Source organism: Rhea americana, unplaced genomic scaffold, assembly GCF_003343005.1.
Source record: "Rhea americana isolate MKP2758 unplaced genomic scaffold, rheAme1 scaffold_257, whole genome shotgun sequence".
NCBI classification, from domain to species: Eukaryota; Metazoa; Chordata; class Aves; order Rheiformes; family Rheidae; genus Rhea; species Rhea americana.
The window spans coordinates 338,620-361,251 of record NW_028186376.1 but is presented as its reverse complement, the minus strand read 5'-3'; the positions used below and the strand labels follow the sequence as shown (position 1 = coordinate 361,251).

The window sequence follows — 22,632 nt, the reverse complement described above, 5'->3', positions numbered from 1 at the left end:
ATAATCCATTTCAACTTTCTTAAAGTTAGAAGCTTGGAAAAACCTTCTAATAAGTTGCCCAAGAGACCGTAACAACATCTTTGTATTAGACTAAAAGTTACAGCTCCTTAAAAACAGATTGAGATCAGGCATAGTAATTGAACCTATAGTTTTAGTGACAAGCTGCAATATCTGTTAAATCATTTTTTCAAATTTCTAATTTATAGACTGTATCAAAAGAGTAAACTAGCAATCTAGATCCCTTCAAATCCCAAATGCAGAACCTTAGCAGTTTTAAGCATCAGTTCATTCTCCTGATGGAGATATCACTAAAAGGTCTTCATGTCACAAACACCACACAAAGAATAACATCAAGCAAATAACAGCATGTGCTCAGTACAAGAAAAGACAACTATTTATTTAGCACAGCGAGTTCAATCATTCAAGCCTTCAATCTCACTTTGATTCAGAGAGAGAGAAATTTGCTCTTCTCAGCCTATTTCTCGCTGAATATTTGTTCTCAAAATGAAACCACCACACAGCCTGGCACATCAAGGCAGAACAGGAGGTATCTGCTAAAAACGGCTGTCATTTGCAGGTTAGGACTGAAGTGCATTGTCCCAGCTGCGTGCTTAGGAGCTTGTGTGGCATCTGTGCTTGATCTACCTGACTCAAATCAACACTAGACCCACACTTGGAAAAGCGCTACAACACAGTCCAGTATAGTCTAAAAGAAGTGCCTTATTTTAAAGCAGGTAGCCCACGTGAACATCAAGGGAAAGGTAACAGTAATTTTGAGCTTCTAGCACAACGAGGACATTGTACATTCAGCAGTTCACTAGCCGTACATTCTTTGCAGTGATAAGAAACCAGAATCGAAAAAAAAAAAGAATTCAGGTGCTACATGGCACGAGGTGAATGGCACAAAAAAGACATCACGGACACTTTGTTTGAATGCAGGGGGACAAATGAAGGGTCATCTCCAGGTCTGTTTTGCTTTTTCCTACAAAGAATGTGGCYTTACCCAGACTGCAGTTGTATAAATATATATATTATATGTATGCATACATACATACATATACAGAATAGTCTTGAAGGCAGGGTTGTGTATATACACATACACACGCACACACATAAACACAGGTGTTTTCCAAACCACCAAAAAGCTCGGTTCCAGGTGATGACTCTGGACAGCAGACAAAAATATTAAGTAATCACTGTAACTGAAAGATCCCTTATGGGCAGGACATACCATGTTCACTGTCTAAGGAGATTTAGCATAYGGTTACATTCCCAGATGATGAGCTGCAGGCCCATCACCATTCCTATGGTGTATTTTCAGATGATATTACTGGCCTCGCATCTAATTGCTCTAAGAGGGGGTTCAGATGTGAACAGAAATAGTTAAGGTCTTGGCCCATGTTGGCTGAGAACTGTTTTTCCCACTTCTGTTACCAGTGGTTAAAGCAAAGATATAAAAACACTTAAAAAAAGTTCAAGTGAAGCGGTGCTTCTCTTTCCTTCATCTGTATCTGTCTATACTGGTCAGTGCAGAGTAGCTAAATGCTACATCTGTAGTGTTACCTCACACAGCTAGAAAACTCATACACCAGAGGCTGAGAGGGAGCGAGCAGACAGGGCAGCTAGAAGCATCTCGTGAAGACAAGACTCCCTTTTGAAAACAGAAGTCGCTCTCCGAAAATCACCAACCCTACATTGACAGAACATGAATCAGAACAAGGGTAGCCAAATTTCCTTCCTTGTGAGCAACATAACCAAAATTCCCCTATAACCAGGAGCCTCATACATCAGAGGTCTAAGGGAAGGAGAACCCAGGAATGGCTCCCTTGTAGCTGACTACAAGTACACCTTACGCTGTACCCAGTGGGCACAGGTCTCCCAGTTGTATAGACCAGGTTCCTGGCTGGACTGCATTGCATTTTGCTTCTAGCTTGTATACCCAGGTTTCCCTCGTGGGGAAACCAGCACACACAATTCAAGGTGCAAGTGTGGCCAGAGCACTGTCAGGATCTGGAGGCTCTGCAGCATCCCCAGACCTCTTAGTTTAGATGCAAGGGAGTGCAGCGGCCTCACTGTGTCCTCTTGCAAGACCCTGCCGCAGCTGTAGCCAGGGAACCATGCTGAGACTGCTTCTGAGCTGCTTCTGAGGTTCTCTCTTTCACAACTCTGCTTTCCCATCACCTTTCATACTCCCTTTCTATTGTTTGCCCTGCCCCTTCCAAATTAACCTCTGAGCATCTGTAAAACAACATGTGGGAAAATCAGTTCTTTAGACAAAAATGTCATTATAGAAACACCCAGCCATGGTCCTCTAATTCAGTAACGAGAAATTTTCCAGGCTGTAAATGTTATAATGTTGTTTGTTAGGAGATACATTCAGAATAGAGGCAAAAAAGCACTTTAAGCTACCAGGATTTCACCTGTGGCTGCTAGCACTTGGTCCAAAAACAGTGTGAACCCAACATACCCATATCCTTTGTCTGTACTGATAGACATAGACCTAAAACTTTAGTTGTGTGCTGTTCATCTTAAGACAGCATCAGATACTCCCAGACGCTGCATACTTTTAGGAATATTTTAGGAGTATTGGGGGAAAAAAAAGTGGAGAACAGGTCTCACCGCAGTCTTTGTGTTTTGGGAGGTCATATATGTCCAGCAAACCAAATTTGAAGGTAAATAAGAAAGACATGAGCCAAAAGAAGTATTACCAGATCATATACATCCACCATCCTATCCACTAATCTTGACAGAACCAGATATTGCAGAGGCAATACCTAAGGAATAAACACTTTTTTTTTTCCTGATACAAACTGAATTTATGCATCCAGGCTCAGTTAAACACATATCACTTAGACCCTTTTACTAATCTGTACTGATGTCACTACCCCTCACAGCCTTTGCTAAGCCTCACTCCCACACCTTGCCTGTTAGCTAGGACTGCTGTTGAGCTCCAAGGACTCATTCTCTGCAGTTCTGACCCCATCTCAGCTCTGATCTTATTTTAAAAACAGAACATAAGCTAAAAACTCTTCTTTGCAGTAGCACAACAGCTAAAAATAGCCTAACAGAAACCCATAGAATAATGAGATCTGACCACTGTTCTTGGTGTTGTGGGCAGGGCATCAGCCAATGCATTAAAAACTCTCTCCCTCTTGCCACCTGCCTGCCTTCTCTTCCTCYTCACAAGGTCTGGCTTTACATCTGAGATACTCATCAATGAGACCTGTCTATTCCTGAGTGCTGGARAATTGTTTCCTACTTCAAAGAATGCAAGAATCACAAATCCCTGCTACTGTCATAGGAGGGTGGAAAGAGATCCCTCTAGGACAGATGGATTTCCAGTGCTCTTGAGTAGTGTTTCCGTGATGTAAAGCAGGTCCCATGTGGTCYCAGCTATTCTCATGGTGTCCTAGATCCTGTCTGCCCCTAAGACCAAGTCTTGTCTCTCTTTTCTCTATCTTCTCATGTACAGAGAGGCCACAGCCTTCAGTGGGAAAACATTCAGATAAAAGGCATGATCCAAAGCCCCTGAAAATGAGCAGAAAAAGTCTAGCTGACTTGGAGTTTGGGCTGAGGTCACAGCATCCTGCAAAACGCAACTTAAATTTAGGAAATACTAGATCCAAAACAAAGTTTCTCCATCTCTGAACTCTGCGCCCACACAACCTCAGCAAGCCATGGGATACTGAAGGTGGCCTGCCAACATGCAAGAAACAAAGTAGATGGCAGATGCTCTCTGTCTGCCTGAAGTCGCCATGGGACTTAGCCAGGTATCTCCATGCACTGGTAACTGCTCTGTTGGGCACAGTTCGGCCCCTTTGTTCGTTCTCCAACTGGCAGCTCAGACAGAAAAAAAAGACTTCACGTGATGTCCTGAGGTGCATACTTTGCTCTACCATGCTGCAGTCTCAGCCTCCCGCTATAGCCAACTCATATTCTCTCTGGGTGCTTTAGAGCATTCATTTTATTTTATTTTATTTTAAATTGGGATGATGAGCAGCAAGTACACAAGACATCTATTGGAGATCACACTTTGCTACTTGGGCAAGCAGCTGCCTTCTCCTGTGATTGTCCAGTGCTTCCCCTGCCCTGGGTGGGTGCTGGATGAGCACCAGCCTAGCACACAGTGACAGGAGAAGTGGGTCTCAGCACTAGGCTCCATCTCCCCTTCCATCTTCTTTACCACAGCCCAGCTTAAAAACAAACCAAACAGAAACCAAAACACAAAGCAGGGACTCTGGATGGGACAAAGAACACTTTGGAATTGAGAATAGGGGACTGCAAGAAAGATGAGGGTGTCTCCCAAGGAGGACAGCAGGGGAAGGGAGGGGAGGGGAGGGGACACCATCATTTACACTGATCAGGAGAAGCTGTAATCTATACACAGTGGTATAAGCCAAGATATATTACATGAAAGAACAAGCTGAGTGCATGGATTTACCCACACTGAGTCAAACTGGTACAGTTGTCCTGAACAAGACTCTTGGAGTTGTAGTTGGTGTTGGTTGTTGACCTATCTAGCTCGCTTTATATGTATAGATATGTATAGAATTTTCTGCATGCATTTGTCTCAAAAGGAACTGTACAGCCGGGTTGGGTTTCTCATCCCCACCCTGTCTCCATCTTCATTTTTTCCGGGCTAGGAATGCCACTCCCACAATCACAGCGAGTGCAGCCACCGCCACTCCTCCAACGATGATCAAAGGCTTCATGTTGTCAAAGATGCTGCCTGGTGACTCCTCAGTGCTGTTTCCCTTGTGGTCAGAGTCAGGGGACTGGCTGGTGGCCTCTTGTGTCTCCGTGGCAGCAGGACTGGGTTTCAGGTTGCTGTGGTTGTTCACAACGGCAGCATCACCACCTGCCTTCTTGGTGGTAGAGGTGGCAGTGGCAGGGGCAGGCTGCTCTTTGGAAGGGGTTTCCTTCTTGTCTGCATTTGTGGCAGGCCCAGGGTTGGGCTTTTCTGCCTTTCCGGAGCTGGGAGCCTTGGCATCAGGTTTGTTTCCACTTCGGACGTTGCCTTTGGAATCCATCCCTACAAATGCTGTGGGCAGTGACTGGACGTCAGATGCTCAGGGCAATGCCAGCTCTTCTCCTTTGCCTCACTGCTGGAGAAACCCAAGGAGTCACCTCAGGTGGATGACTCAACCTCTTGGAGCAATTGCCTTGGGATGATTCTGACACTGCTGGTGTCCTACTTGGACATGATACAGCACCTGGAAGAAGAAGCAGAGAAACAAGATGTGAGTGAAGAGGAGACGGGAAGCCAGTACTATGCCACCTAAAGGCAACAGAGGAGGAGGGAAGACAAGACTGGAAAACTGTTGGCTCTTTCTTTAGGAGTTCTGGGCCATATTCAAAGCATCTACTGCAGTACCTGCCCTTGAGAGAACACTAAGCAATTCAGACCGACTGTCATCTCAGGCTACCCCAACTGTGTGTATAACTTAGACAAGCCATAGCATCTGAAAGGTGTTGGTCCTTTACTGCTGACTGAATCAGGAACCAGCATTGGCAGACCTGGAGAGCAGATGGTCTAAATCAGTTATTCACTCTTGAGCTTAGCTTAGTAGGTCTCAGAGTTTCTCTTTCAACCTTATAGTAGGTGCCTTGAATACAGCCCCATATTTTCTTCCTTGGGATGTAGAATGTTCACGGATATGTGGCTCCTATTCTTACAATGGGACTCTTCAGCACAACTGTAATAAAAGAATAGAGAAAAGGCAGAAGGAAAGAAAGAAAAAGAGCACAACTTGAGCAACAGTACATGTGAGCACCTCACCAGCGAAAGCAGGATGGGTCCGCAACCAGCTGCGCCATTGTAAGCAAATACTGGGGCAGGTGTTCACAAGGGTTTTACAGAGATTTTATACTTCTTTTTAGTCATAATAATAGGACACTCATTGATAGGTCCAACTAAGGCTCGCTTATAGCCACAGAATAAGGCTAAAATTTTTTTTTGAGTGTTATTTTCACAGTAAGCGTGATGCATGAAAACTACAAGCTTGCTCATTGGACCAGGATACTTGGCAAGAGCAGTGCCAGCATTCATCAGGTAGACAGTCTCTCCCATTTTCCTGTCTTCTTACCTCCCCCATTCTGGCTTGCCTTGGTCTCTGTATCCCTCTAACTGTAATTCTCTCCCACCTACACAACCCCTCCACCCAATGATAAGTTTCACACCAGAAACAACTCAGTATGACTGAAAGTCAGGGAATACACTGAACTACAATGTCACCTCTTTAACATTTCCTTTATATCCACCCTCTGCCATGATGCTGGTAAGCTCAGAGTACAGATAGATTTAGATGAGGCTTCATTTCCCTGTTATTTCGTTACCAAAATGACTCTGCAAATACAAAATGTCCACACGTATTCTGGTCAGTTTGCACCTGCAGTATCCTACCCATCCTAGCCATCTCTGCAACACCATTCATCAGTGACAAAATATACTCCTTTCCAACCAAATAAAGCTTAATTTTCATTTGCTCACTACAGCTGCCTTCCTCCTAGGTAAAGGAGGAAGTGTTTYGTTCCACAGGAAAGTTTCTCCCTGCCTGTAACTCACCATCTACTCTGTTTGTTTTGCAGCATTATCCCAAGTTAAGTTTAGGGAGTGGTAAATGTGTGATCTTGTCTGATATTCTGCATCCAGATGGGTGCTATACAAAAAGCAGCTATTAATTCAATGATTACCATAGATATTAGAGCTACAAGGATTATAGCTGTCAATGTTTTTGGTGGAGCTGCTGGAAAATAAAGCAAAGGCCAGATTCTCAGCTGATACGAACTGATATAATAACTCCAGCGCAACTGTGTGGATTTACTGTAAAGGGGATCTCACAGTGATTGTGCAAGGACTGGCAGCCTCCCTCCTGTCTCCTCCTTACAGTAGTTAGCTGGGCTCAGCTGCAACGATGAGCACTGTCAGATGTACCACAGGTGATTASCTGGAGCCATTTTTTCCAAGGAACTGATGAAAGCAATGAACAGTATGGGTGGACCCAGAGAGATTAGCAAATGGACAAAGTGGGCTTCAAAGGATTATTAAAGCACAACAGAGAACATCACCAATGCAAACCCAGCTAGACAGTGCAAACCCAGCTAGATAGCGGTCTGGACAGGGTAAACTAGGAGATGGAGCACCAGTGGCTGCAGTGCCACTGCTACCCAGAGGAAGAGAAGCAGCCACAGGGCAGCTTGCTGTTGGGCCTCCAGCACTGCAGCACCATGTCAGTTTAGTACTTGGAAATAATGAGTAAACAGGAGGCAGCTGTCAGATCTGAATGACCTGTTGCATTACCTGCCTGCTGACCTCCAGCACTGCCAGGGGCCTGCCAAGTGAAATATGAGTTTATTAAAAGTCTAGAATTGGAAATGAAGAGGCTCCTCAGAAACTTCGGTAGCCAACCAGTGTCTATAGATACATTTTCGCTCCAAAATGGCTCACAGGGTCCAGATCACTGCTTTAATGACAGAGAGCTCTTGAAGGCTTGCAAGAATGGTCTGTGTTGCCGCCTCTTCCAGGAAACAGGCTAACAAATGTTCTATGTTGTAATTTCCACCTAGACAGAAAAGCTGCACAAGAAAGCTACTCACAGAAATAGAGGGTTTGGGTTCAGAAGAAAATGAGGCAACAGCTTACTGTTTTATATGGGATAGAAACTACCCTTTCTTCTGCTTTCCCTTGTAAGCCATTTCTTGTCTGATGACCACCATCTTCACCTCTGCCAGGCACTGACTAGGGGAACTCCAGTGCCAAAATCATGGAAGTCTTATAGTTCACACTGCATCAGGCTTAGTGACCATGATACTAGTACATCACATGCTTCTTCTAAACAGAAGAAAATTTTACTGTTCAGGTAAAGCCCTTAGCAGTCCAGACCCCAGCCAAGTCAGCTCCTGCCCATCCTGCTTTCCATATATAAGAGCTGATGTCTTAGCCAACACCAAGAATTTAACCATTAATCTGCAAGGAGGTAGCTCTTCCTCTTGAATTAAAATAAAAATCCTTCTGAAGAATGAAGTTCTCATTGAAGCACTTTGTCAGAGGGGCATGCAGAACACACCTTGACCAGAGATCTCCATTTGCATCTCAGTGGAATTAATTAACATGTACTAAGCTCCAGGTAACAGTAGCTGGACTGCTTCCAGTACATGAGCCAGCTTTGGTATCCCTGGCTGCAGTCAGACATGCAGACATGCTTAAGCCATGCTGAAGACATCTGCTGTACAGGAATCTTAGTGAAACCCCATGGTCCCTTCTTATAGATGTCAAGTCTCTTCTCACTCAGCCATCTGAAAAGCAAGCAATTAGCCTAGGAGAGTAATCTCAGATCCTTCTTTACCATAGAGAGAGAATAGGCACTTCCAGAAGGCATTTCATTGATCCTACATTAGACACCTCCCTTTGGGCAGATGGATTGTCCAGCCTTTAGCTGGATAATATTTGGTGAGACAGAGCCTGAAGTCTCCAAAATGCAGTAGATGATCCAAGCTGTCCAGTTTTGAAATAAATCATTGAAAAATAAGAGGCGGATATTCTGCCCCCAGGGTTTCATAGCCAGCTTTAAACGAAATAGTCTTCTCTTAGATTTTTAATACAGTTCATTTTCAAGTTCCTCCTGCTGAGCAACACTTACTTGCATTGCTGAGTATGTGGTATTAAATGGTGTTCTGAAAAATGAAATGAGGAAATGATGTTCTCTCCTGCTACTGAAAATCAAAAACTGAAGACCTCCCCTTTGAAACACAAAATGTCAACACTCTCATTCTTCGCTGAGGATGGATCGTATAACTAAGCATCTTGCACCACTCACAAACGGAATCCCAAAGGTTCACCAAACTTAACMCTTTCTCTTTGTTCTGGGACTTCATAGATAAACATATGGCCCTAGCCAAGTCCCAACAAGAATATTCTCCCCTCCCTGCTCATTTTGCAGTGCTTCCATAAATACCATCTGCCCTATCTTTTCCTTTCTACTGCCTCTGAAGAGCATTCATAATGCTCTGCCTAATAGAAAGCTTCTGTACATTCAAGGCCATATTTTTATGTGCTAAGACTGCATGCCTCCACTTGCAGGGCACTGCTGCTCTGATTTGGTAGAAATGTATCCTCATTTTACATTTGGTGTGACAATGACACAGGACACAAAGAAATGAGTGGGGCTCAAGACAGAAGCAAGCTTAGAGGTTAAAGCAGGGAGAGTTACATTCATCATACTATAAATATTGAATTACTTGTCTAGTGACTTTGATATCAGTTCGATGGGCTACTCACCCACTCTCTAGTCTTTGTCCAGTTATACTATTAGGATCTGAGTGCTAAACTTCTGTTGCCCCAGGAAGGCTACGTGTAGCCTAAGGTTATGTACAGAGGTGGTGGGGTCAAATCGTGGGGTGGGCACACTCACCTGTTTGCTGAGATATAGGGACACTGTGATGCCCAAGGTACCTCAGTTTACCTATATCATCTCTCATCTACACCCTTGATTGAACAGATCTGGATACCAGGCTCCTTGAAGCAGAAAAGCTGTGTTGTTGCTCATGGCATACACTGCACCATGCAGGCTTGTCCCATGGCTCCACATAGCGCTGATACAAACAGTTCTTTACAAGAATTTCTTGGTTTCTAAGTGAGTGCCACTAAAAGCAATGCAAGCCCCTTATGCAGGTTAGAAAAGATTTTGAAAAGGTTTGGAAACCAAACTAAGCTAAAATAAATATTTGCATTTCTTAAGGATCCACATGAAAGGGTTTTCCATCCATGGTTTTCCATCAGTAAAACTAGCCATCAGGAATGTTTGCCTCACAGTCCTTGCTTAACTATCTACAAATCAACTTTGCTGCTGCACTGGTCTTTAGGTACTTCCAATACCTGCACATTGATGCTGATTCTTGTCTAATCCTGAACTTCACTACACTTATTTTGAATTTCTGTCTGTATTAGCCAAGCCAGGCTCCAAAAGGAGTTTGGCACATTCTGTAAAATTCATTCCAAAGCTGTCAGTATTTATCTGAGACATCAATTTCTTCTCTCAGCTTTCCTCCTGCCAGTGAGCTGCCCAGTCTCGTCTGCTTGTCCAGCTAGGAAAGTACCACAGTACTGAGCTAACACATACGGCCCCTTGCAATGCATGGGATGCTGATTTAAAGAAAACGCTCACGCCTTTCTGAAAACCCAGAGAATAAGAAAGAAATCTTATTCTCTCTCCTTCCCCTATGGCACTTCTAGCCAAGTCTGCACATAATCTTAAAACCTGGGTCACAGAACTGCCCAGCATCTTACCAAACCCTGAACGGGACTGACGCTATCAAACTCAGCACCCGAGCAGCTCAGGCACCCTTCCTGCCCACAGCGGCTGCAGCACAGCTAGCAGAGCTGCCTGCTGGGGTTAGTGTGCTTGCTTGCTGGTATCTGCACTGCTCCGGCCCCCGGAACTCAGCGTACTCRCTCTCAGCAGCGCATCCTCTTTGAGCAGCAAAGCACTTAACTCTTTTATGTTTTGCCAAGCAGAACATAATCTCCTGGAAAATCATCTCCTCCTCCTTCCTTTTTGCTCTTCTTCCCCATTTCAGTCCCATGCTTTGGAGGGCACGAGCATGTGCTTAATTTTAAGTATCTCTGCAGCCCACTTGAGATTGAAAAGAAGGTGCTTTTCTGGCTTTCAAAAAATTAGCCTGTGTATACCRTTGTGAGGCATTTTCTCCCCAGCCCTTTGTCTCCTCCTCTTCCCTCATTCATTCCATCGCAAAGAAAGATTATCTCTAACGGCCTGTTTCTCCACCTTTGCTCTTTCCTCTTTATAGCTCATTACATCTATTTATTCCTCTCTTCCCTCTCTGCCTCAGTTGCTGCCTCTGCCTGCCTACTCGGTCCCCCCCCTTCCAGCTCCCTCTCTCTGCCTCCCACACAGACAATACTTGAGAATAAGGTTTAGTGAGAAAGTGGCTCTAGTCCCTTCCCCCACGATGTTCTTTGTTTAACAATCTGTGCCTTTACAGGGAGGTTTTCACTTGGCAGCAGCTAACCAGCTCCTTCTCAGGCTGCGAAGAGAGAGCAGAGATAATGAATGACCAAAAAGAAAAAGGAAAGCTCCCAGATTCTTGCCACTGAGAGAAGAAGCACACAGATACCATGGCCCTCCTGGGCTGCTTCTAGCTGCTGCAGCTCTCAAGGTCAATGCAGTAGGAGCCACCCAGTGCAGCTGCTCTGCAGGCTAGTCCCAGCCAAGGCAACGGGGCCAACATAAAGAATACAGCTTCTTCTGCATCCTTGAACCTCCTGCCCCCAGCAAATTAGCAAATGCATCTATTCCTCTGTCTCTTGTGGGTGCAGATGAAAGCCGCCTCAATCCTGCACCAAATGGAGCAGATGAGTCATGTCTAGTTTTATTGGAACAGAAGGCCTGTCCTYTTCCCTCTGCAGTGACTAGCCCCATCCCTGATCCTCATGATCTTCCTGTTTCTGTTTCAAGTTAGAAAGAAAAGGCAGCAGCTTTCCAAGATGGAGCAGCAGCCACTGAACGTGAGATCTGGGCTAAGGTGGAAAGCTGCACCCCACAGATGCAGRGTCACACACACACAAGAATAGGGTCCCCCACTGTGAAAAGCAGGTCTTTAGATGCCACGCTGGCATAGACTGTTGTGTTGTGTCAACAGGCAAGAATTCAGCCAACACAGGGGGATTGTATATCAGGCTATGGGAGGATGCACAGTCACCACAGCAAAGTTCAAGCTACACCCTGGGGGGAATAAGACCTCCTTCCCCCACTGTCCTCTTCTGGGGCCCAGGCATCTGTAACCTCTCCCTGAGCAGGCAGATAAGGTCCAAGTCCCATCTGRCCCCAAACTTCCCTTGTGCTGGCCAGGGGAGAGTGAAAAATCTTTCATATCGGTAATATTTACTTATTTATCTGAATTTAAACTTCCAACAAAGAAGATCTAGCCACAAATTCCAGGTGTCCTCCACTTGAAAATACCAACCTCAGAAACAGCAACTGGCCAGGTTTGACCAATAGCAATGATATCTTGTAGTAAGAGCTATAGATAGCAGAAAAGGCCTTAAAAACCCTCAAGTCATCTTCCTTCATCCCTGTTTCATCTCCTCTACAGTTCTTAATCATTCTGAGCAGTCCAAAAAAAAATACCCTAAAGGTTTGTCTTTTTTGACCTAAGAGGAGCATATTACAAATACCCAGGCCCCATTCTCCTGAGTCAAGTAGCGGAGCTTGTATTGGCTTTTGGGCAAGAAATTAAGTGGGTCTCTATTATTAGGCAAGCATTAATGCTTCTTCCTGCCCTATCTCCACTGTCAGCCACTCAACACCTTGGCCTAAAACACCTAAAACATGGGAAAGACCATGCAGCACCTCCACACTGATTGGACGAGGGATGGGCAGCAGTCTGCAAAACTCCCACATATTGGGGAAAGAGGTCTTCCATGAGGGAACAACATACATAACCTAGCCTGCTGTCAGTTCCCCTCGAAATTACATAACTGGAAATTGGTGAAGGTTGAAAGCACTCAGCGGTGCTGGAGAAGATGGCCTGTGCCTTGCAGGACCCAGCCCTCCTTTTCTGAGGCTAAGGGAGTGCTTTGTACCAGAGAACATGACACCCAATGCAGTCTTTATCACATCCTTCAGTCAATTGCTCTTACACCGATAGAGGAAGAGGTTTTCAGCATCCTCAGGGAATAATGGATGCTGAATGCCAATTAATTTCAAGAGCTTCCCAGATCCCTTATGCAGGTTTTGTATGTCTCAGCTGGCATGCCTGCATTTGGTCTCTCAAGATCAAACCAGCTTTTGAAGGCATGGAAAAGGGCCCTCTTTTCAAAAACACAGCTTCCCTTTAGTGAGTGCAATTTGCACCTGCCAAAACTGGCTCTCAGGATTGAATTATTGTCCCTGATTCAGGTGCCAGCACCAGCTGGTAGGTGAAGAGCAGGTAATTTTAGACTGAAGTCCGTAGATTTTGTTCCTGTGGCAGACTGTGCACATTAACAGGGAAATTAGAATTTGGCCACTTCAAAGAGGCTCCTGAAAAGTAATAACTTCATAAAAAGGAAACAAATACAAAAAACAAAAAAGGTATTTTTTTGACTAAGGCTGTTATGAACTGAAGGTGCTGAGGCACTAGGCTATTAGGAACTAGAACTCTTAAAGGGGAGAGTCAGTGCTGCCACAGGCTTCCTATGTGACCTTTGCACTTGTCTTAAGCTTTCTTCTTCAATGCCTCATGAAAATTGAATCAATATGATACAGGAGACTAAACTCACCAGTGTGAGACCTTCCGGTGGAAGAAACTATAGATATATTAAGTATTACTGTTGCTAAAGAGGTCTTGTCAGAGGAAAACTGGAAATCAGCTGGAGCATGTGGTTAAGGCCACTTGCTCATGTGCTGAGGAAGATGCCAAATAAAAAGTAGTCTGTCCTGACAGGTGAAGGGTTCTCCAAAGAAGCTGTGCCACATGGCAATTCCAGTTCATTACCACTTGTGGTTTCATGGCAGATGGAAGAAATAGGTTGCAGGCAAGCATGTTGCTACGGGTGAGCTGGAAAAGGGATTATTTCAGAGAGCCATGGGGGTAGTTTGGTGTGTCACTCCTAAGATCCTGAAGCTCGAGACCATTCTCACCTCCCTTTCTTCTCCCAAAGACAGTCCATCAGCAAATCTCCCTGTGCGCAAGCATACCCTCCTAAAGGTTTAATCATGGGTAACAGACTGTTACATGGCCAACAGCAGGAGGGGGTCGCATACAAACTTCTGGCTCTGGGTGGAAAAGGCCAGCCTTGGACTTGTGACTATCCAGAAGGAAGGGTGTGTTTTGCATTTCTCTGCTTGCCTTCTTTTCACACCATCCTCCCAGTTCCAGCTTCTTCTGGGCCCTCAGATACCTGGGACATGGTGGTGACCTCCCTGAGATAAGACACCACTAAGCTTCATGGCAAATGAGCACCACTGCTATTTTCATATCACGATAATACGGATGACTATCACTCTGCAGAACTAAGTGCTCTCCACTGGGCACTCTGTCAGCCCCTGTAAAGCTGTCCTTTGTCCCTGTATCCAAATTAAGAAAAGAAGGCATTAGAAGCATAGGCTGGAAGGACCACACTACAGGAGGGAATGTATTCCTGGCTAGTTCAAATGCACATCACATCATAAGAAACCATTAAAACCTCATCTTAAAAATTATGAGGATTTGTTCCTCTACAGCTGCTGCCAGAAGACTGAGACAGAATTTCAGACTTCACACCTCCACTGTCCTCTGAAGACATCTGTTCATTAAATAGTTTGTACCATCTACCAGTGCATCCTATTGCTTCTGGAAACTGAAGGAGTGTCATCAGTCAATTGTGTCTTTTCATATAAGTAGCTCTGCTTCATTTTATTAGCACTATTATCCACYCAAGCTGTTCAGTAGATTAGCATCCTATCATGCCTCTTCCTTCATTTTGTTTGGCCTCAAAAGCCCAGTTTTCCAGTCTGTGCTCCTGAGATTTGCTCCTCCATTTTTCTAATTACTTCTCCAGCCCTGTCTCTTCCTCTGATCCAGGCTGAAATTCTCTCCACAGTATGGGCTAGGCCAGAATTCTAGATTGAACATCCACCTACCTCTGCCAGAAATATCTTGCCTGAGATATCCTGGGTTCCCATTTACCTCTTCCACAGAGGCAGCTCATCATTAGCCTGCAATCAAGCCTGAYGGCTGGTGTGGCATTAGGAAGGAATAAACAGAGTGATTGATTTGTGGGAGGCTCAGCTTGTGCAGCAGCTGTACTCAGTGGGAAGCAAGAAGGCCTTGTTTTCCATCTTGCCCATTAACCAGTGCTCACAACAGATAGACCTTTGCTCTCCTTAAAGAAATCCCACTCCGCAGCACAATCAAAGGTGGCTGATCCATTTCCCTGGCATGATGGAGRGAGATTCTTCCCTAAGGCTCTGCCCCTCCTGCAGTTTAGAGCCAAGAGTGATGGATGTTGACCAGTCACTATGATGCCAAYCCTGTAGGGAGGACCATAGATGCATTGCTCACATCACTGCAAGTCAGTATCAAAACAGGGACTCTGGAATCAGCACAGAGCAGTCAGGTCATTATGGCTGGCCATATCAGTGCTCGATCAGTAAGTCTCCAAAAAGTCTTGGATGTGATGTTAGTGAAAAAATTGTCAAAGATAAGCACGGCCTAGCTCTGTTCCTGCTGAAGTTGAGGCTTGCTGTTGGCCCTGAGGGGTCACACTTGGACTCTTGACCTTCTTGTCTAATCTGTAAGTAATGTAGCCTGCAGGACTGTGCATCAGGCTGCTGCCTAAGTGTCTCTTGGAGAGCTTTATCTGGGGTCTGTGCCTCTCCTTCTGCCACCATACAGAGGAGGAGYGGTTCATCAGGACTGGGAAGACCTGAGTGCTCTTCCCTGCCCCATTCCAGCCTCCTTCTGTGACTCTGGGTGGCTTTTTTTGTTTCTCAGTGCTTCAGTTTCCCATTTTCTGAAAGGGGCAAATAACACTTCCCTCCTTTTCTGAGTTGCTGTGGGAGTAAATACTTTAAAGGCAGTGAAATGTCACACAAGCATCTAAGAGAAGTGACGGCATAGTGTGACTAAGCCTTCTCTCTGTCTTCAAGAGCTGCTGCGGAGACAGATGAGGTAATGCAGCACCTCGCAGTATCACCATAAATATTGTAACAGTTTTACATAAGGTGTTTGTTCTGAGTTCAGCTGCTGTAGGCAACCCCCCCCCCAAGAATATTTTTAGCTACCTTCCAGTCTATTTTCCCATCACCCCAACTCCCTTCCTGACATAATGCACTGTAACCRTGATAAACCATGAAGCCAATGCAACTGGATCAAGAATCTCTTTTCATAGATCCCTTTTAACAGTCTTGTGCACCATGATCAGGCTGCACAGGGAGGCAGCTGTGTTTGCCAGTCCTTGCAAAGGGAAGGCTTGGAGACAGCAGCACCGAGCTGCAGCAAATATTGTTGACCCACTTTGCTGTGATGAGCTATTTATGAAGCCCTTTCCCAAACTGTTGCTTACTCCTCCCCACATCCCTCTGCCCTGGCCCTGCATTAAGCATTTCCCTTTCAGATAAGCCCTTTGAAGCTTGCTGTGGAGAGCCTCAGACAGCTCAAAGTGCTTTCACAGGCAGCAGCTGCTTCAAATCATAGCTACAGGCGTGGCTTGCTGGAGAAGCTGCCGCCATGCRCTGCATCAGTCCTGCTGCTGCACTGATGTCACCGAAAAAACCCTGAGACCCAGTGCTTGCCTGGCATCTTTCCTACTGGCATCTTTTCCAGGGCAGCCAAAGCTACAGTGATCAGCTCCCTATTGTCCCAGAGCACGGCCGCCCTTGCAGGACTCTGCCCCTTTCTCCTCGTGCCACCAAGACGCATTACCTCTCTCCCAGCCTGGGAGGCGGCATCAACAGTGTTCAGTGGTTACATTATATATGGCACTGAGGCTGGAGCCAGGAACAGCGTGGGCTTGCACAGCCCTGCAAAACTCGCTTTGTCTTCCCTTGCCGCATCAGGAAAGGGAGCAAGGGGCAGCCGCAGTGGAGGGATGCAGAGCCTGGGCACCCCTGCGGGCCAGCAACAGCGAGAGATGGGGCAGAGAGCCCCCAGCTTGTGAGACGCATTTGCCACCAGCAGTCGTCCCCTGTCACTGCCTGGCCACGCTGCCTGTGYGGCTGATGCAGTGTTTTGGGGCACAGTGCAGCACTAGCACCCTGGCAGCCAGCCCTGATGTGCTGAGCACCAGCAGCCACCCAGGTGCTGCCTGATGGCCTTTTCTGCCCCGCAACCCTGTTTCGGCAGGAGATGAGACCCAAGCTAAGAGCAATCCACGCTTGTCCTGTTCCCAGGGCTTTCTCTTGGGTAGAYGAAGCAGCCATTTTATTCTCTGAGAGATGCCAGTCTACATTGCAAAGAGACGCACACCGTACTCCSTTCTGAGGCTTTTCTTGGTGCTTTTTCCCTTTTTTTTTAATAATTCAAAATACAGCTCTCTCTAACCTCTACTATTGAGGGGCTCTGTRGAGTAACACCACATTTTTGCTGTTATCTTCTCCTTCAAGCTATGGCTCCTTAAAGCCGTTTCTGTGCAGCAACACAGGCCAAAAAGCACTTGCACATACGTTCCACTTCCTTCCCACCAGCATGTTAAAAACATATAGCCTGAAGCCAAAAAGATCCCAGGAAACCTATTGCTTCACGCCTCTTATCACAGCATTCACCATGCAGGGTCCCAAAGGGACAACTAATGATCCAAGTTTTTTGCTGCCTAGCGCCCAGCATTGATACAAATGCAAAAGCAGTGCCAACCCCACTTTCCAAAGGTTTGGCTCAGTCACCCAAGGACATGGTTGCCTGTGACAGAAATACAGGAAGCGTGGATCCAGTCTTGTGTCGGCTGGTCACACATGGTGGAACCACATAAATTTCATGGTCAGCCACTCAAGTACCATTAGCCCTTTAGAGACAGCTGAGCCTGCTGCTCTCTCAGCCACGCTTCACAGCAAAACCGTTTTTAGCGTTACAGAGAATCCAAAAACACCTTGCTGGTATTAGGTTTTAAATATCCCTTCTGCTAAAAAGCCTGGCTTTTCAGGATCTTAACACTGCATGAGCTTCCAAAGAGAGATGGTTAAAACTAAAATCATTTCAGAGTATCTCATTTTGTTGTGCTCTGTCTTAGCTTTAATCCTGAGTTTTGGAGACACCCTCAGAAATAGAATGAAATATTCTTCTCACTTGGTAACTCCTTTTTCCTACTGGTACATGACTATGACTTTTGCCCTTCCAAATCACAAGGTGTTAGAGCTTAAGCCTTTCCTTGACCCAAGACTGGAGGTTACTCACTCTAAGGCAGAAATTTGGGGAAGCCAAAAAGAAAATACTCAGCCAGGATGACTTTTGTTAGATTGCAGCTCTTTGGCAGGGTATCACACTGAAGCATTGGGAGTAGTTTGGTGATGGGGGTGGTTCTGCTRGCTCAGGAGATGCAGTCATAGAGGCACAACCAGCATGTGAGCTGCGCAGCCATCCCCCCGGCTTGGTGTCTCACAGGCAGGCACTCAGCTGCACGCCGTGGACGGGGTCTGGCTGGGTTTCACAGAGACTTGCACCTTGGGGCTGTGAAATTGAAGCCCACAGCCCAGACCTCCCTGTCACCCCACCACCACCACTACCCTGGGCTGCTCTTAGTGCCTTGGCTTTTTGCCATGCTCTATTTTACTCAGCCATTTGCAAGCATGCTCATTTTGTTTTGGTCTGGGTTTTTTGTTTGGTTGGTTTTTGTTTTGTTTTGTTTTGTTTTGTTTTGTATAATGCTTTTGCAGCTCTCCTGGAGCCAGCAATTCGATGGCAGCTCTGTTTTGCACTGGTGGGGGTGACTTGCTGTGCTGCAGAAAGGGGGGCACCTGCCTTCCTGGGGAGCAGGGATCAACTCCTGGAAGATCTGCTGCGAGCACTTCATCATTCAGCGTCAGTGCCACCCTCTCCCCGTTTGCACACCTGGTCCACACTGCCCTCGGCTCTGCTCAGCCAGCCGTCCCCCCAGAGCACAGCTTGCTCCAGGAAGGGAGGTTAGCTGCAGAGACCCCAGCACTAAAAGCTCAGATCTCTGCAGGGAATAGATATATACAGGGCCATAAGCCAAGAGGGCAGAGATTTCCAAATTGTTGTGCAGCTCCCCCACAAGCCAGCAGCTAGTATTCAATTACAGTAGGCTCATCTCCTTTCTAACAGCTTATTCAAGTGCGTTAGGATCACCACGGCCTTGCAGCTCTGTCTGCTTTCTGTTTTCTGTGGTATGCAATTTTGCCAGGAGGGTGGGGAGGTAAATTTCTTTTCTAAATGATGTTTTTAAGGCCACTTCCAGGCCAGCTAGTAGGTCTCTTCCCTCGCTCAAAACCAATAGCCATTAGCAAAAAAGGAAAGAAGGGAGAGTAATCTCTGACACAGTAAAATAGTAGCCCCAACCACTGCGCTAAACAGCAGTGAATTTGATAGCTCTCTTCAGCGTATCAGCATCCTGAAGGACCTACCCGCTCTGTCTGATCCAGGACTGCGCCAGGGCCTCACCACGTCACCTGCAAACCGCAACGCATTTTAGCTGGGGCAGGCAGAAAGATTACGAGGGCAATTCTGCATGCGCAAAGCAATGTGCCGAATCTTACAGCTTGTAGATTTGCAGCCACCAGCCCCAACACTGTTGCTTTGCAGTTGAAATGGAAGAAGCCACTGCAGCCAGACAAGGGGCCAATTCAGTGCAAGGCGATGATCCTTCAGGGAGAAGAGCACAGCAGTCTCCAGCACGCTCCAGGAGAAAGACCCCTGCTTACTTTGTGCAGTAAAACCTGAGTGCTCACCCTCCCTGCCGACTGCAGGAGGCTGGGGAAGATCTGGAGAAGGATGCCCAAATGCTTCCAGCACCGGAACATTTGCAGGGAGAACTGCCCTGCCCCTATCCATCCCCTCTGAAATCCCTGCCTACTCTGAGGCCCGACCAAAGGCAGGTCCAGTGCATCCCAGAGCTCACCAACCCTCAGCCCTGGTAGCCAGCCAGAGGAAGGGCTGATGACAGTGGACTAAATCTGTGCGTTGGGGGAGAATTCTGCATTTTCCCCGTTGTCTCATCACAAAATCATGGGGTTAGAGGCTGGTGCTGGGTGCTGCAGCTGAGAAATGAAAGGAAAAAAGGAAAATGCTGAAGGTCAAACCTGTGAAGGTCAGACTTCTAGAGGTCAGTCCTGAGATCCAGCGGAGAGCTCAGTTCAGTGTAGTCCATCCTCCCTCTCCTGACAGCATCCTGGCCAAGCCCCACCCAGGAAAATGGGACTGCAGCGGGCAGGGCAGCACTTCCTCCTATCGCCCCACTGCTGAAGTTTTCCCAGGCTGACCTCCAAGAATAAAAATGCTCTTCCTTCTGCCCTCCCCCATCAGAACCCACCAGACAGTCGCAGAGCGCTGAGGCAGGAGTGGAGACCACATCAACAGGTCTGTGCAAACACGTAGGGCACAGATGCAGAGATGTACACCAAACATCATGTACAGGAATGTCATCAGACTGAAAAAGACTTAAGACATGCTCCCCATGCATTTCATTCCTGGAAACGCCGACCTTGAGACAGGAGCCCTGGTCTTGTGCTCCCCCCCCCATCCTCCCACCCAGCTGGTGCAACGTCCGATAGCTCAAAGGAGACACCATTGCCTCTGCCATCTCTCATTTCTCCCTTCACCCTCTTTCTTTCTTTTTTTTTTCATTTTTTCTTTTTCTTTTTTTTTTTTTTTTTTTTTTTTTTTTTTTTTTTTTTTTTTGACGAGTTGCCTTCATGAATGCCTTTCCAGCACAATGTTGGATGGAGGTGGGGTGGGGGGAAGAGGACAGTATCAAAGGCTATTCCTTGGATATCAGAGCCCCCTTTCCTACCAGCACAAACTCCAGCTTGAAAAAGGCCAAGAGTAATGAACAGGGCTGCTGGCTAGCCCTAGCTGCGTTTGGTTGCTTAGCCCTTTGCCTCAGGACTGATGGCAAATAAACAGAGACGTAAACCGTGTCAAGGCAGAATGAAGGGCAAACAAATAAGACTGTGCAGATAGGAGAGGAAACTTCACAGCTGGAACCCAAAGCAAAACCTTTGCGGGGGTGGAGGGGGAGGGGATTACCATTTTCCTAATAAGATCAAAATATTTTAGCTGCTGATGCAGTTTACCCCTCCTTCCTCCTGACAGTGTCATTTCCGGTATATGGTCAGTGCCGGTTTTATGTAGCCAAAGCCAGCTCTCTGCCTCTGCAACACGGTATTCCCAACCTCCATCCTAGGGCTGATGCTTCCCCTCTAGCAGCAACCCCAGCTCTGATTAAGCAAGAGCAGCGTGTCTCGCAAAGGCAGCAGGGGCAAAAAGCGGGTCTGYGGCAGCAGGTAGGCGGGCTGGCTCTCCACCCCGCACTTGCACTTGTGGTGGTGCCTCCTCTGGCTGCCTGACCTTCAGGGAGCGAAGAGCTGGGGCGAGAAGGTGACTGCCCTGAGCCAGCCCCCCATCCCTGTCCTTGGTGCTTGGGGCAAACAGCACCAGTACCAAGGAGCGGAGACAACAACGCAGCAAGGCATTCTTGTTCCCGAGACAGCTGGCCCGGCAGTCCCCTGCCCTCCATCATCACACGCAGCTGCACAGAGGCAGACACTCACCTCGCACAAGCCGATTGGCAGCGGGCTGTTTTYCTAGGTTGCCCTGAAGGTAAACAGTGCGCGTCCCTCCACCACTCGCTAGGCAGCCCCGTGCCGCTCAGCCCCCCATGCTCACCCCGACCTTTGGCATGCACGAAGGTACAGCTGAGAAAGCAGCAGCCCTTACCTTCGCTCCTCCAGCCCTCCACACAAGTCCCACCTTGGGAGCAGGCTCTTCCGCAGAGAGGAGGGAGGGAGGGAAGATTGGGGGGGGGGAGGAGGAGGCAAAAAAAACTTGGGAGTTTCCCACAATGCACCAGCAAGGACTGCATGAAGCTGGCGAACCGGGGAGGGGGAAGAGGTAAGCGGTGGTCCAATCCGGAGCGAAGGGCTGGCGCTCTGGAGCAGGGCAGGCTGCCAAGAGGGGGGACACCAGGGCGGCAAAGGCAGGCTGGCCTCAATGCTCCGTGGCAGAGGATCCGAGCCATGCTCTGCTGCCTCGGCGAATAGGGACTGTCTGTGCAACATGGCACTGAGCATCCTGCCTGCCTTCCTCTCCTGCTCGTTTTTCCAAATCCAGCTTGCAGCACACGTAGCTGCAGAATGAGGAGAGAAATGTGCTGGGGTGGGAGGTGGGAGAGGGCCAGCCTGATGAACTGCAATGCTTCTGTGTGTAGACAAGGGAGGGGAAAAGGAGTATAGCTCCTTCACTCCGGGCTAAAGGATTTTTGAATATGAAGACCCTAAAGGAGTGGGATGGTAATCTGTCTGGTCAACAAGAGGCTCTGCTTGGTGGAGGGAGGAAGCTAAAATGCTGCGTAATGAGGTGGTTTGGTGCCAGCTTTACTTCCCTTCTTCCCAAATCCTCCCTTGGCCCAGCAAAACAGGCTCCAGCTCCACTTCCCCAAAATCCCATGAGGCCAGAAAGGAACTGCAGGGAGCCCRAGGCTGACTCACAGCCAGGCAAGCGGCCTGGGGCCTGCTGTGCATCCCTGGGTCAGACTGCTAGCAGGGCTGCGTGCAAACATGCAGCCTTTCCCTTAGCTGCACCAGCAGCTTGCAGCACATGAGTTAAATGCAGACACGCTTCCCTTCACTACCACAGCCCCCACCTCCTGCCAAGGAGTAACATTCCCACAAATGCACAATGCTTGTGTCAAATCTTGCTTTTATCCTAAATTTCCGTTTGCCCCATAAAGTGTAGCCAGGCAACATCTCAGCTGCAAACATACTGAGCCCCATAGGCCAGAACCACCAGAGGTAAAATCAGTAAAGATGCCTCTTTCTGGTTCTACTGAATTGCCCTGGCAGGAGAGCTAAGCTAGTATGTATCCAGCTATCCCAACACGCTTTAAAAAACACAGAGGTTGTACAGAAAATATTCTGGCTGTGTTTGAAGCAAATGCCGCAGGAAAGGCTGAAGCATTCTARTCTCCTAGAAAAGGCCGTACTC

At 47.1% G+C, this 22,632-nt stretch overlaps 1 protein-coding gene across 5 annotated transcripts; it reads right to left on the bottom strand.

Annotated features, from left to right (window-relative positions):
- Positions 1-369: 369 nt before the first annotated feature.
- CEND1 (cell cycle exit and neuronal differentiation 1) lies at positions 370-21,440 on the bottom strand. 5 transcript variants are annotated; one of them, XM_085307326.1, is made up of 3 exons: positions 21,367-21,428; positions 19,056-19,100; positions 370-5,213 (listed from the first exon to the last, which is right to left on the bottom strand). In XM_085307326.1, exon 3 carries the CDS (start codon positions 5,028-5,030, stop codon positions 4,626-4,628), a length of 405 nt encoding a protein of 134 aa, XP_085163452.1. In that variant the 5' UTR covers positions 5,031-5,213; positions 19,056-19,100; positions 21,367-21,428; the 3' UTR covers positions 370-4,625. The 5 variants fall into 5 exon arrangements, with proteins under 5 accessions (XP_085163452.1, XP_085163451.1, XP_085163453.1 ...); XM_085307325.1 differs by lacking the exon at positions 21,367-21,428 and adding an exon at positions 19,731-19,824; XM_085307327.1 differs by lacking the exon at positions 21,367-21,428 and adding an exon at positions 19,188-19,317.
- Positions 21,441-22,632: the final 1,192 nt, after the last annotated feature.